The sequence below is a fragment of the Podarcis gaigeae genome (genome assembly GCF_964106915.1).
Source record: "Podarcis gaigeae genome assembly, chromosome: 10".
NCBI lineage: Eukaryota > Metazoa > Chordata > Lepidosauria > Squamata > Lacertidae > Podarcis > Podarcis gaigeae.
This window is the reverse complement of record NC_139686.1, coordinates 49,228,742-49,244,190: the sequence shown is the minus strand read 5'-3', so window position 1 is coordinate 49,244,190 and position 15,449 is coordinate 49,228,742. Positions and strand designations below refer to the sequence as shown.

At 44.1% G+C, this 15,449-nt stretch overlaps 2 protein-coding genes across 7 annotated transcripts in view; one reads left to right on the top strand and one right to left on the bottom strand.

Annotated features, from left to right (window-relative positions):
• PUS7L (pseudouridine synthase 7 like) overlaps window positions 1-1,270 on the bottom strand; it is a 17,968-nt gene extending 16,698 nt beyond the window's left edge. The window contains exons 1-2 of one of the 3 annotated variants that reach the window (XM_083699186.1): window positions 1,188-1,230; window positions 762-942 (exon numbers count right to left, since the gene is read on the bottom strand). The gene's annotated coding sequence lies outside the window, so the exon portion shown is untranslated. Of the gene's footprint in view, window positions 1-82; window positions 152-761; window positions 943-1,187 lie in introns of those variants that run through there. The other 2 variants (XM_083699185.1, XM_083699187.1) reach the window with 2 other exon arrangements.
• On the top strand, window positions 475-15,449 carry IRAK4 (interleukin 1 receptor associated kinase 4). Of its 4 annotated transcripts, none has more exons than XM_083699305.1 (12): window positions 475-671; window positions 3,280-3,452; window positions 4,439-4,584; window positions 5,387-5,566; window positions 8,594-8,754; window positions 9,743-9,807; window positions 10,266-10,380; window positions 11,806-11,915; window positions 12,326-12,509; window positions 12,789-12,851; window positions 13,756-13,914; window positions 14,011-15,449. In XM_083699305.1, exons 1-12 carry the CDS (start codon window positions 510-512, stop codon window positions 14,044-14,046), a joined length of 1,554 nt encoding a protein of 517 aa, XP_083555431.1. In that variant the 5' UTR covers window positions 475-509; the 3' UTR covers window positions 14,047-15,449. The 4 variants fall into 4 exon arrangements, with proteins under 4 accessions (XP_083555431.1, XP_083555430.1, XP_083555433.1 ...); XM_083699307.1 differs by lacking the exon at window positions 475-671 and adding an exon at window positions 1,331-1,392; XM_083699304.1 differs by having other exon boundaries at window positions 13,756-15,449.

Here is a 15,449-nt window from a genome sequence, read left to right as displayed (position 1 = left end):
GGGAATGCTCCCCCCCCCCCGCTTTCTGACCCCCTTGGGGAGCCGTTGCCAGTCAGAGTAGGCAACACCAGCGGTCTCTGACCTGCTGTCAAGGTTCTTTTGCGGGCTCGCACAACGCCGATTCCGCACCGCCGGCGCAACGCTCCAATTGCAATTGTATCCAATTGAGAAGAGAAGACTCCCTGGAAAAGACACTGATGTTGGGAAAGATGGAGGGCACAAGGAGAAGGGGACGACAAAGGACAAGATGGTTGGACAATGTTCTTGAAACTACGAACATGAGTTTGACCAAACAGAAGTGCCTGGCGGACATGACTAAACGACTAAACAACAACAAATGATCTCACCGTGATGAAGCCACACCCACATTACTTCTCTCTCTCTGAGAAAGAGAGAGAGAGAAGGGGGTTCAGCGATCCTTGCAAGAGCAGCCCCATTCACTACGGTTGCAGGAAGTTGCCGCTTGTTGCTTCCTATTGCTAGCCAGGCTCTACTTCAGTTGTGGGCTAATGCGTAGACCTCCAAATGCTACTGGAGAGCAGCTCGCATCACCCCTGGGCATTAGCCACACTGGCTGGGATTTGCAGCAAGAGAACATCTGGAGGACCACGTGTCTCCTTGATCTTAAGTTCTCTCTATCTTGCAGGCAGAAGCTCCCAGGTTCAATCCAGGTAGGGCTGGGAATGCTCCCCCCCCCCCGCTTTCTGACCCCCTTGGGGAGCCGTTGCCAGTCAGAGTAGGCAACACCAGCGGTCTCTGACCTGCTGTCAAGGTTCTTTTGCGGGCTCGCACAACGCCGATTCCGCACCGCCGGCGCAACGCTCCAATTGCAATTGTATCCAATTGAACGGAAATGCCCCTGCGAACACTTAGGACGATCCGCGCGGCGCAGGAGGACCCCTGGCGGCAATAGCGCTGGAGCGACTGGAAAGAATCTTCCATCTAGTAGAGGGGGGATATAGAAGCGTAGCCAAGGAAGTGAGAGCATACCACTTTCATCTAAGTAGGGGTGGAGCCAGCGGCAAGGAAGGAGAAAGAGTAGAGGAGGAGATAGGATTGTATCATTGTCTCACCAGAGATAGAACAAAACCCCGCGCAGGGTAGCGGATTAAAACATTTGGGTCGAAGAAGCGATAAAGCGTAGCGAAACGCCACGCTACCCCCCTTGCCCAGCGCCTCTTTGGTACTTCCCGCATAGGTTTGTAGATCCTTTCTCGATGGGGCCGAGCTTGTTTAATAGAGCGCATGCGCACAACTCCGAAGGCGAGATGGGCGCGGCTTGCTTCAAGGGAAGCGAGAGCGGTGGAAGTTCCCGGGTGACGTCAGTGGGCGGGGCGAGGGAAGGCGCGCGTCTGCATCTCCGGGCTCAGAAGCGGAGTCCTAGCTCGGCGGGTGAGAGCTAGCTTGTTTTCTCTTTCTTTCTTCTGAGGCGGTGCTGGGCTTATTTGTGTTGGGGTTGTTTTTTTTAAAAAAAAATAGTTTTTATTGAGTTTTATATTTTTATATTCAATTCAATCATCCTTATCACAGAAAAAAGAGCAAGAGAGAAAAACAAATCCCCAGCCACCCCCACTCTCCTCCCCGACTTCCCTCAACTTCCTCCTCTGGTTCTTTAAATATTTTTTTTCTTCTGCTTATTTTATTCTACCTTAATTTGTAACCTTTTAGCTAAATATTATTGCATTTATATCATTTTTATACCCTGTTTTCCAAATAACATCATATATTTTCTTATTTACCCAATTGGTACTGTTACCGGAAAAATCCGAGGGCTCCCTTGGACAAAACAAAGACACCAACCAGGATAACTTGGAGCAAAACAGCAGCCTGTAGGCTTGGCCTTTATTGAACTGTTGCAACAGGGTGTTCCCCTCACTTGCAGGAGAGAGGAAAGACCCAGAAGAATAGTGTGCAAGGTCTTATAAAAACTTTTGAAATTCCCCTCCTCTAGGTCAAGCCCACCCCCAGAAACATCATGCATACATTACAGAAAGGAGGGGTTGAGGGAGGAGTTGGTGGTAACCTGAGTGTCTTGTCACCTGGCTGGTTCCTCCTTTGCCCCCCCCCCCCCCATGAGTCACTTCCAGGAGACAAAGGGGAGTTTGCAGTTTCCTGCCCCCAGAGGGAAGATCTGATCTTGTCCTTTGTTTCAGTCCATGCTGAATCCACTCCCATATGCAAGTTCTTTGTGATCTTGATTGTCTTCTGTCTGGGATCATCAGGATTGGCATAAGAAATGGGCAGGGCTCCTGTGGATGTGTTGAGATGGTGAAGGGATTATGGCTGACCAGAACCAAGCCACCCCCTTTTGATAGTCCTTGTCATATGGAATAAAATAAAAATGGAACAGTGGAAATCCCATGTATGGTTGATTTTTCTATGAATTTATAACAGAAGTGTGGCGTATGTAGTGCGTGAGAGTGTGTAGTGTTTGTACAAACTGGATGATGGGGGGGGGGGTTCCTGCTACAGTTCCTCTTAAACTTTATCCTTGTTTTCTTAATCTTCAGTGTTTAGTCAAACCCTGCAAGCGAGTCTACTTCTTTACAGTGTTTCTGTATATACATCATACATGGTTCCCAGCCTTTTTAAAAGTCTCTGTTGTCTTTATGTGTTGGGCTTATTTGGGTCAGGTGCAATGCAGGGTAACTACCACTGTTTGGGTCTCTGCCAGCTATGAACTCCCACCTAAAAACACTGATCCGGAAACGTCCAAAATAAAAATAGGAACCTTCCTCGTTCTGTCCTCCCCTCACAACTTGCGCACAGGAAATGTTTTCTCACAATGCACTACAATTTGGTAATGCCTTCATTCTACCACCTCTGTCCCCATTGCACACTTCCACAGGCAAGTTTATTATGGATGTGTGTACATCTAAAGCAGTTTCTCCCAAACCTGGGTCTCCAGCTGTTTCTGGACTACAACTCCCATCATCCCTAGCTAGCAAGATCAGTGGCCAGGGATGATGGGAATTGCTGTCCGGGGGGAAGAGCTGGAGAACCCCAACTTTGGGAAATGCCGAAGGAAAGCATGTCACTTCCCCACAAAAGAGTCCCGGGAACTGTAATTTAAGGGTGCTGAAAATGGTAGTTCTGTGAGTCTTTTTTAAAAAGTAGCTGAACGGGAAAAAGAGTGTGATTTCATTGTCATAGGTGCCACGGACGTTGGACATAAATATGACAGGTGGGTTTTAAACCCCCATGAAAACTGTACCATGCTGCCAGCTTCACATCTTCAAATAAGTCATATTTTAAAGCAATCTCTTTCACATTTGTTAGGAATCGGAGATGAGTGACTGCCCTATAACCCCTTCAATGTGTGTGCGTTGCCTTGGCTTCGGCATGATGAGGCAACTGGCTGATTTTATTGATCCGCAGGATGGATGGAAAAAATTAGCAGCAGATATAAAAGATCCCTCTGGCGCAAACATATACAGCCAACTGCACATAAGGTAGTGTACTGGTGCCAAGGGTGTGTGTGTGTGTGTGCTTTTTTATCCTTATCTTGCAAAACTAAGTAGGGTTTCAAATTGGATGGGAGACCGTGTGTTGAGATTCCTGCATTGCAGGGGGTTGGACTAGATGATCCCTGAGGTTCCTTCTACAAGTTCTCTACAAGAGATTGTATGGCTGTTGTCTTTTGACATGGAAACTTTTAATATGTGATATTGCACACTTTGCTGTTGACATATTTAGATTTTCTAACCCACCAAGTGTCTACCAAGAGGGCCATTTTAGGGAGGGAAAGCTCCATTTGTGTAGCTTGTTCCAACTCCTTAAAAAATATTAGATATTCCACATGAAGACAGATTAATATAGCTACAGAAAACAACTATATTAATCTGTCCCTATATACAATATCTAATACTTTAAGGAACCATTCTCTGGTAGTTTTGATTGATAGATGCTTCTGGCATTGAAGAATAACAATTCTAGCTGCTGTTTGGAATATTTCCCATCAAGTTTTTGCATTCTTTGTTTTATATATCTTTTGCTACAATTTAGCATCTTAAACTGATACTTGGTGTATGTTATTTGTATAGCTTGAACCCAATAACTTTGACAGCTTACTTGATGGAGCATGTAACCACCATCTTTTAAGGCCAGCACCCTCACTGTAGTTAGAATTTTTTGTTGCAGTCATAGCTGAGTTCTTAACGTGGTGGCCCTGTTCATCCCATATACTGTCAGACATCCTTTTGGATGTTAGACACATTAATGCATGAAGAGCTGGATGCTCTATCAACTGAGGTATCCAGCTATCTATCATAAGCTTGCACCAAAGCCATATTTGAAGTGGAATATATAATGCAAGCAACATTGCTGTTGACATATTAGCTTTTGAACTTTGTGACTAAAAATTATATTCTGTGTATCTTTTTTTTGCAATCTTTTTTTCAAAATTAATTTGATTTTTCTTCTTTTCTTTTTTTTAAAGGCGTTTTGAAGCATTAAAACAAGTAGGAAAGAGCCCCACTTGTGAATTGCTTTTTGACTGGGGGACACAAAATTGCACTGTTAGTGATCTAGTAGACTTGCTAATCAGGAATCACTTCTTCGCACCAGCCAAACTTTTGCTTCCAGGTAATTTTGGTCTTCACGGTGTCTCTGGCATGTATTCAAAGGGGAGGTATGGTGGTGTTCTTATTTATTTTAGATGGCGGTTTTTAATACAGCAATTGTCTTTCAGGTGAGCATCTTTTCATGTAGCCATTTGTGAAATCCTTAATTTGGTTAATAGCTGAGAAAGACATATAAAGCACTCCTCTTTTCTGAAAAGGATCTTCACCTTGGGTCAGGAGTAACTATGGTAGAAATCCAAGTAGGCCTGTAGCCACACCAGAAACAGAGTTGGAACTATGGATTTGTAGCACCACCAGAAAACTATGTTAAAAATCTGACAAACGTATATCCCACGTATTTGTATCATGCAAGCTACATTGTGATGATTTGGCCCTGAAAGGCATTCTAAAATATGTTGAATCATGCCACAAAACCTGGTTTCCTTGTACTCCTAAAATGCAAGGTTTTTCTAGAATATTCCAACTTTTTACATATTAGCATAACCCTAGATTGTTTCACTCGGGCAACCACCACAAGGGAAGGCACTTTATATTGATGCACAACATTATTGCTGCAGGTGAAGCTGGCACATTGTGTATTGCCCTCCTTACTAGTCCAAAACTGATACAGAAATTAGATTCTGTGTGGTTTTTGGTGATGTCTCTTTGCCCCAAAGTGTGATTAGATGCAACCTTAAGACATTGTGGAGATAGAGTCCTGTGCACTATTAAGCTATGACTGTTCTGTTTGTTGGTACAGAACAGCTTTCGGCAACCTGTTTCCCACCTAAAACCTGTTTTGACTGTTTTGTATTTTATGGCAGATTCCATGAGGACAACAGACACTACAGTGCCCTTATCTTTACAAGAAACTACGTGTCTGAATGAAAAAGAAAATCAAGTGGCACCTGTATTGCCTCTCTCGGTTCCAGAAAAAGGGTGCCTAACTTCAGTTTCTTGCAGCCCAAGTACAAAAGAGAGTTGTTTGCCTCTTAATGATTCAGGTAGGCAATTATTCCTTCTGTCACTCCCCTCCTGCCTTTCAGTCCAGTCCATTATGTATTGTAGAACATGATATTAAAGGGACCCCTGACCATTAGGCCCAGTCGTGGCCGACTCTAGGGTTGCAGCGTTCATCTCGCTTTAATGGCTGAGGGAGCCGATGTACAGCTTCCGGGCCATGTGGCCAGCATGACTAAGCCGCTTCTGGCGAACCAGAGCAGCATTGCATGGAAACGCTGTTTACCTTCCCGCCGGAGTGGTACCTACTTTGATGTGCTTTCAAACTGCTAGGTTGGCAGGAGCAGGGACCGAGCAACAGGAGGTCACCCTGTTGCGGGGATTCGAACCGCCGACCTTCTGATCGGCAAGTCCTAGGCTCTGTGGTTTAACCCACAGTGCCACCCGTGTCCCTGAACACGATATTAGGGGACGTAATATCAACCACATGCAAAGCTGAGGTGAAGATTAGGGTTGCCATATGACCAGAATTTCCCAGACATAGCCGGGATTTAGCTGGAAACAGTGTCCTGGCAGAAATCACTGGAATGTTTGGGAAAATCCAGACGTATGGCAACCCATGTCGGAAGTGTAGATTTTGGTGAATTTCCTTAAAAATAGCTCCAAAAAACCCTTCAAAATAAAGCACAGCAACTTTTGTGTCCAGAGTTTCTCTTTTTAAAATATGGCAACCAACATTTAAAGCAAATTAAGGGACATTGAAGAATAAAACAACAAGTTAGCTGTAAATAAAATTTGCTCCCCCAAGTTCTATGGTTTAAATACAACAGATAACAGGCTCATTTATATTTCATAATTAATAATTCCAGTCCCATGCAGGGACTTTATGTTAGCCCGACTGAATTTTTTTTCCTCACCTTTTGTCAATGATAGATATTTAAACATCCCCAGAAATGAGAGACACTGTGGATGTTCTTTGAATGTGCCAGAAACTGTAAAACATTCTTTACTACTGTCCATTGTGCAACCAGCCATGCAAACACATGCTATCCTCCTTTTTGGGTAGACTTAATATCACAGGACAATGAAAATATCAGATTCTATCTGTTTGATGTTAACCCAGAAGTAACTGCAAGGGTGGCTGAGTTTTTGTCAATAGTATCTCTTAGAGTGATGAATGGCACTATTTAGCAGAAAGAAACTCCAATGAAAATCCTCATTATTGCATATTTTACATGGCTGTTTTTGTATATAAAATTTTATATATGGACGTTTTATGGTGGCCTATATAAACCAAATAAAGGTTTGGTGAAGTAAGTAAATATGGCAACCCTAACAGACTAGCAGGTTATATAAATCCAGAGTTGTTTACTTAAGATGATTGCCTCCTAGGCAGTTCCAGGGAGGAGGAGCAAGGGGCAAGTGGTCTCTTTACGTGCTGGATCTTAACATTATAACAACTACTGTCAGAGCCACCCGAGGTCCCAGCTCACAAGAGACCAAAATCCAGTCCAAGTTATATACAAAAGGTTTTATTGAAGAACATTGTTGTCGTTACATCCAAGCTCCGTGGCTCAGCATCTGTTACCCTTAGATGTTAGAAGTCCCCTCTGAGTCAGTCCCGCCCCTGCACCAGCTTAAGAGGCTTGTACTGCTCCACCTTTTCCTCTCCTTCCTTTTCCGCAGGGTCTTCCTGCCCCCCTGTGCTCCCTCCCTTCGGGACTCCCCCGAGGCTGAGTCTTCTGACGCCTGCTCCCCCCTCCTTCGTGCTTTGGGACCAGGCTCCTCCTCAGGGCTCTCCTCATTTCCGCGCGCCTCCACATTTGAACTTGGCGCGCGTACGTTGCCTCTGACCTTCCTTTCGACCGTTACGCTACTCTCGGTACTACACTCCTCCCCTTCCGGCAGGACGTTCTGCTCCGAACTCCTTCCCCTCTCTGCTCCCTGTTCTGCTCTTTCTGACACACTGGCAACTCCACCCCCTTCACTCCGTTCCGACGGAGAGGCCGGTCCCGATCTCCAACCCCCACTGGGGATTCCCTCTTCGTTCCCCTGCTTCTGACTGCTTCCCTCTCTACTGCCCCTTGGCCTGACCAGGGGGGCTCCCTTTTGGGAATCCTCGGATTCACTTGACGGACTCACTGACAACCTCGGGTCATCGTCGTCCTCTTCCTCGTCGCCCTGGGACCCCTCCCCCTCGCTCTCTGTCCCTGAAACCCTGACAACTACTATAGCATTGTTTTAAGCAACCTGCTGTCGAAATATGCCAAATTTCCGTTCTGAAATAAAATGTTGGAATGTCCCCCCCCCCCAATCTTCCTTTGCTAACCAACCTATTTGCTTAAAGATATCTTTACTCATGGCCAGTGAGGTTGGGTGGCAAATCGCTCCCCCCCCCCCCATGGAAAAGTTTTTGTTTCAGAAGCAAATTGGAAGCAGCAAGCAGAAGCAAGTTGCAAATTCAGTATTTGGCAAGCATGGCAGTTTTCAGGGGTTTATCTTTTGTTTACTAAATACAAGGAAAACAAACACATTAAACTCGATCATTTTCTGGGGCATCAGAAATTGTTCCAGTATGAGCAGAGAGTTTCTAATTTTTTTTTTAAAAAAAAAAAAACTTCCAGAAAACTCTGGTCACTGCTTGTAGACTTTTTCAGGGGTGGAAAACTGTTTTTCTATCAAGGACCACATATGCTTGGGGCTAATCTGTTTGGGGTTGCATGCTGATAGCAGGTAGGGCACCTGTGCTCTCTCACCTACTTTCTTTGCCGCCTATTTCTCCCTTGTTCCTACCTGCATGAAACCAGCCTGAGCGTTTCATAAAGCCCTGAGTCACAGATAGCGCTCCTTTGACTTATACAGCCTTGCATAAGAATAGCTAACTGATCTACTTCTTGCTTTCTCTCCACCTTTTGCTGGCATCTCCTGAAAAGGAAAGACAAATCTCTGTAAGGTAAATAAATCATGGCAAGATTTGTGGTGCTGGGATTTGATTTTTTTTTAAAAAAAAAAAAAACACACCCCATAAATAATTGAATTTGAGATCTCCACTCACACTTCTTCTCTTTCAGTATTGCAGAGCTTTCCGTTTGATAAACTGAAACATCTTACAAATAACTTTGATGATCGAACTGTGTCGGCTGGTGGCAACAAAATTGGCGAAGGAGGTTTTGGAGTGGTATACAAAGGATGCATTAATGGCAGAACAGTGGCAGTGAAAAAACTTACTTCTGTAGGTTTCCTGTTACTATGTATATCATCATTTGCACCGTGAATGATCTTTTTTCTCTCTCTCAAAGTGTAAGCAAAATTGAGGCATGAAAATGGCCAGAAAACCATGTGATGAGGCACCCTATGTATCACACAACTATCATATAACATTTAAGAGGAGAGCAGAGGAAGTATTGCAAATTTTGGGGCTTTTAATATTATGCATTTTTTGTAATAAATCCAATAAGGAATAATATTTTACTGTGAAATCCTATTCACAAGCAAGCCCTATTGAATTCAGTGGGGCTTTCTCAAATGCAGTCTAAACATGCCCCTTCGTGTAAACTTGTTGTTATCCCTTGCACCCTAGACTATTTTTCTTTTCTTTTTTGGCCCCTTAGTGCCCTGGGCTCATTTGGGAGGAAGGTGTGAGATAGAAATAGAATAATAAATAAATATTGCATAAAAGTGATGGTGGAATAGCTCCCAGCAAACTCTAGATCAGTGTTTCCCAACCTTGTGCCTCCAGATGTTTTTGGCCTACAACTCCCATCATTCCTGACCACTGGTCTTGCTAGCTAGGGATGATGGGAGTTGTAGGCCAAAAACATCTGGAGGCACAAGGTTGGGAAACACTGCTCTAGATCCTTGAGGGTAGGGAGATTATTTATGTATCCTCCCCCCCCCCCCCATTGTGGCTCCTTGCTTGTGGAATTCTCCCACCAGTCAGTTAGCTTCCAGGCTGCTTGTTAATAAATACAAAGATGCTAATGAGTTCACTTGGCATTGGGTTTCAAAGGCTCAGAGCTAGCTTTCCCTACTGCTGTATTTCTATTGATGCACCTCATTGAATATCTCTGAGCAATACCTGGAAGATACAGAAAACCTTGAGGGCCTGGCTCTGGAAACCACCCTATTTGCCACTGTTAAGTACAAAGCTTTCATTATGTGGTTGGCCTAGAACCGGTCTGTTTCCCATTAACCTCCCATTATTTTAAATGTCATTATAGGTAACCAATGTAAGTATCGAAGACCTGAAAAAGCAGTTCGAACAAGAAATCAGCATTATGGCAGAGTAAGTTGTGAGCGGTTTCCCCCCTCTATACAACCACAACCAAAATCGTAGCACAAAATCCAGCTCCCCACTATTCCCCAGTTCTGACTGCTTATTTTACAGAAAAAAATAATAATGCATGCTGGGGTTAAAGATGAGCATAGCGCCTGGTGTACTTTGATCCTCACTATTTTGAGCACTGCTTGGCAGTGGCCCTCCAGCAAGGGATGGGAATTTTCCCCATCCCTACGTGGAAATTCCAAGGATCGAACCCAGAAGCTTTGGCATGCATGTTCTCCGCCACTGAATTGTGCATGAAAGCAAACTATTGGCATCAAATTAACTTATGTAGTTCGCGTTACTAAGTTTGTTGATCAAGATTATGTCTAGGTTCATTGGAGCCCTCTTATTCCTAACCTTTCAGAACAGTAAATACGAAAACCCAGACTAACAAGGCCGTTTGTTTGTTTTTGTCACAGATGTCAGCACGAGAACCTAGTAGAATTGCTTGGATTCTCAAATGACTCCGATCAGCCTTGCCTAGTTTATGATTATATGCCTAATGGCTCATTGCTTGACAGGCTAGCTTGCCTGGTAAGTGAAATACCTACTTATTGTCGATGCCTCTTTGAAACTGCTAAACTGAGAGGGGGAAAACTGAAATATCTGGAATCTACTGTAGATGTGAAGTATCTGATCACAAGGCCCTCTTTCCCTTACGGGCCTCTCCTATTGATTGTGATGGATAGCTCTGTACTTGCAAAGATATGTGTGTACAGAGCTACCTTTTAATACAGTGGCAAGGGCAGCCTTTCTAGACAGAAGCTTTGTAGACAGTATAAACTGGAGCACATAATATTTCACATTTTGCAAAGCTGGTTACTTGAAACAAGAACATCAGGCAAATATTATTTGGTGGCATTGATTGGTTTTCCTCTTATCACTGTGTATATCACTGGAATGATGTCAATCATCTTTTCATTGTTTACTTTGGCACAATATTATTCCATTTTGAGGGGCGATCAGCTTCATTTTCTTAAGAAGGCTATGGTGTTAGCTTTAAAGAGGAAAACCTCTCTGTTTTGGTCTGGTTTGGATAGTTTTATACTGCATTGGGTTCAGGGTTATGTGAATGAGCCTGCTTGGGCTTATGCACCTCCTTTTCATCTGAGATGGCCATAGTGAGCAGATCAGAAGCTTTGACTTCCTGTTTTAAACTAACCCAGAATTTATTGTTGTGTCCAAACTAAGGAGAACTCTGGTTAATTCAAACCATGGTTTGTTGACCAAAGCCATGGCTCAGTGAACCATAGTGCTAACTAGTCTGGTCACAATTCTAGTTAATTTAACACAAACCTTGAAAGCGTCCAATTTCCTTCTAGCAGTACTGAACAAGGATGAGAGAGAGGGGGGCATGGGAGCCCCATTAGGCTCCTTCATGCGATAGATGAATGCAAAGGCCCTGGAGATGAATGTGATATTCTCCTTCTTCTTTGTCGATCACTCGTAGCTGAGTAAGATTGTCTTCCATGAACACGGTCTTAACAGTGAGTCCGTAAGTGACTGTGAAAGGCAATTCTGGATCCACATGTCCTTCCTCAGTGGGGACATAGGTTTCTGGGTGGGAGTCATTTTGCGGTGAGAGTTTGCCAAATGTGCCTTCCTCGTAGCATGTTTCTCCCTTTCATCCTGAGTTTGAGCATCTTCAAAACCCATGCCACCTTTGGTAAAGGCTGTTCTCCAATTGGAGTGCTTGCAGGCCAGCGTTTCCCAATTGTTGGTGTTTATATTACATTTTTAAAGATTTGCCTTGAGAGAGTCTTTGAACCTCTTTTGTTGACCACCAGCATTAAGCTTGCCATTTTAAAGTTCAGAATAGAGTAGTTGCTTTGGAAGGCGATAATCCACATAACATGACCAGTCCAGCGAAGCTGAAGAATCATTGCTTCAACACTTCGATATTCTAGGCCTCTCTGCCTAGAAATATTGACTCACTTGCACTTTCCACTTGTTTTTAAGGATAACACGGCAGCAATTCCTTGGGAAACAAGATGTAAGATTGCTTATGGGGCATCCAGTGGAATCTGTTTTTTACATGAAAATAACCACATTCACCGGGATGTTAAAAGGTAAAATCTAAAAAACTAATTATTGCACTAAGGACAGATAGTTCCATCTTTGTTTTGTCAGTATTCTTCAAACATGCTTTTTCAATTAAAAAAAACATTTATGGTGATCTGCGGACAGGGCAATATTTATGTTCTGCGTTTTTCTTGACATTGAATAGAAGAAGGCAACAGTGTGAAGATAATTGTTGCTGGGTGTGTGATTGTTTAATAGAGAAAAGAGTTTTGGATGTGGCCATAATTCTCTTTTATCCCACAAACTACAAGCATGGAATAACAATGAAACCTGCAGCATTAGCTAAAAGAACAGCTCCCACCTTACTTTTCATTTGATTATTGAAGCACCATCTCCTTGAGAAGGGGTGTTGAAGAACCTAACAGAATTCAGTCCCTTTTTTGTTTATGTTTTTCAGTGCAAATATCTTACTTACTGAGAACTTTGTGGCGAAACTGTCTGACTTCGGACTTGCAAGGGCTTCAGTAAGGTTGACGCACACTATCCTAACGGACAGAATAGTGGGAACAGCAGCCTACATGGCCCCAGAAGCTTTGCGTGGGGAGATAACCCCGAAATCTGATATCTTCAGCTTTGGTGTGGTGAGTGAAAAAATACCGAAGTTATTCAGAAGTTTATATATATATGAGAGTAGAGCTATTAATATGTGCAAGGCTAGTAGTCTGATAATAGGCAGGTTCAGCAAAGGGAGTATCAGCTGCCTTGGGATCAATTGTTGAAGGAAGGCATAACAACCCTTTCTTTAAAAGCTTTCCTTATACAAGGTTTTTCATTGAGTGGTTCTGTGCAGTGGTTTCTGATAGTAGTTCATGACATGCATTTCACTGTTTTTTGTTCTTGTTTTCTGATCTTTCTTTTAGGTGTTACTTGAAATAATAACTGGACTTACTCCTGTGGACGAAAACCGGGACCCCCAATTATTGGTAATTTCTTCTTTTAGAAATACTTTTGGAATAAATACACACTGCATTTTTCAGCAAACTAGAAGTTAGCTGCTGCGTCAAGCTTGTTGAAGAGTCTACAGCATCAAAAGACCATGACTTGGGTTAAAACAAGAATTGACTAGAATGTCAGTGAATCTACCACCGTTGTCTTGTTGTAATTAAGTGTGTTACTACAACGTCTGTGGGATGCGGGTGGCGCTGTGGGTTAAACCACAGAGCCTAGGGCTTGACGATCAGAAAGTTGGCGGTTCGAATCCCCGTGCCGGGGTGAACTCCCGTTGCTCGGTCCCTGCTCCTGCCAACTTAGCAGTTCGAAAGCACGTCAAAGTGCAAGTAGATAAATAGGTACCGCTCTGGCGGGAAGGTAAACGGTGTTTCTGTGCGCTGCTCTGGTTCGCCAGAACTGGATTAGTCATGCTGGCCACATGACCCGGAAGCTGTATGCCGGCTCCCTCGGCCAATAAAGCGAGATGAGCACCGCAACCCCAGAGTCGGCCACGACTGGACCTAATGGTCAGGGGTCCCTTTACCTTTCTGCATAAGCATGCAACTAGAGCCAAGGATCTCTTTAACTAAAGTCATGTTGCACTAGGGCAAAACACTTGTTTTTTCCAGGAGAGGGATTAACCAACAGGACAAGAAGCCAGAGTTGGCTACAGAATATGGGCAGCATTCAGATCAAACTGATGGGAGGAGAAGTATATAAAAAGGAACCATTGATATGGGATGGTGGGGAATAAATGCGACTACCCTCTCTTTTTGTCTTGGCTTGTGTGAATGTGGCAGGGCCTGGGACATTATGGTTCCTCCTCCTTGGGCTTATCTTCCCTCCCAGCCTCCATAGTTCTGCTCTTCCTCTGACGCTATTTCTGCTTCCAAACAGCTGTCTATCAAAGAGGAAATTGAAGATGAAGAAAAGACTATTCAAGATTACGTTGATGAAAAGATGAGCAGCTGGAATATTGCATCAATTGAACAGATGTATTCAGTTGCATGCCAGTGTCTGCACGAAAAAAAGAACAGGAGGCCAGATATTAAGACGGTACCAGGATATTTTTATGCTCTTGTCCTTTGTATGGCTTTTGAGAGTGTGTTTACGTTTGGCGAGTGTGAATTTATATTTCCGCTTCCCTTGCAGGTCAGACGGCACTTGCAAGACATGCTGGCTGAGTAAGGTCTCTCCTGTGCTGTGACTTAAAAGCAAGTCCATTGACGTACTGAGGTCTTGTGACCACTCTGTTCCCTAAGGTGTAAAAAACTAGACGCAACAAAGGATATTGATTTGGGATCAAATAAGGCCACAACTTTATTGGTTACAGATGTGAGTTTTGTCCATAGGCATTGGGATAAGCAACTGCATGTCACTCCCACCCACTGGGAGTGTTTCTAAGGGTGAAGGCGGGGGGGGGGATGCCCTAGGACCTACGTCAAATTGGGGTGCCCTCCAAGTGGATCCCATTGGAGGAGTGGCATGACCCTCGCCCCTGCCTGGGCATTGGGCAGGAGCCCCTCCTCCTGGATCCTTTTAACAGGATACCCTTACCTGTGGGGGGGTAGGCTACAGCCTCCCCTCCAACCAATACTAGGTTTACCGAATGCCTATCCGCCTTACGAATTTGTGACGCTTCCTATGAGGTAGGCGAAAACCCAAATCGCGGTGCCAATTAGCCAAGTGGGGAAAATTCCTGCCCGGCCCTTGAAAATTAGGCCACCGATATTGTCCATAGCAAGGTCGAACCATCCCTGAAAAACCCTAATCTGAGGGAGAGTGGGTGGAAGGACCAGCACGGCAAGAGAAAGGCTGAAAGGCCCCACCAGCCAGACATTTAAACTTCCCCTGAGCACAGCACAAAGGGCCACGATTGGTCGGTTGGTCCCATGCCCAGGGGAACGCCCATTAACACTTACCGCCATTGGTCCATTTGGCAGGGATACAATCTGACCTGCGATAGGCCGGTTTTCCAGGTCCTGCCTGCAAAGCCGCCCACCTGATAAGGGGGCAAATGGACTTAGATGCTAATTTTACATTTGTGTTCCTGTGCCATTGCTTACAATTTCATAGACTTCTTTAAAAAGGGAATGTTATTTTGAGGCCCGGTTACTTTGTCATGGATCTTGGACTGTACAAGGGGGACACCTTTCTGACAACCTTATGTGTATGCTGTTGTCCTTGCAAACTTATCGCCCTCAATTCTGCCTGCCTGCAGCTTGGAGAACAACACTGTAGGTTTGGCTCCTTCTAGCAGAAATCCAGGTGTTGATATATTCCTTAAGCATCTCTGCTACAAATCTGAAATGTTTCTGTCTTAGCAGCTTCCTGATCCACCTTGTTCTAAGCCTGTGTGTGACACTCCGATAACAAGAAGGTGCAAGAGCTGCATTATTATGTGCAAATCCACGCTAGCAGTTTCCTGGTTTCCTGTTGAGATCTATTTGACTAAAACTGCTTAAGAAAGTTGTCTGCAGCCGACTTGTCAATCTTGATTTTTTTCCCCCTCTTGAAAACTATAGCTGCTGGAGCCCATCTTCCAGACTTGCCAGTGTGCCTAATCAAAAGTAAATGGAATCAAAGAGGAA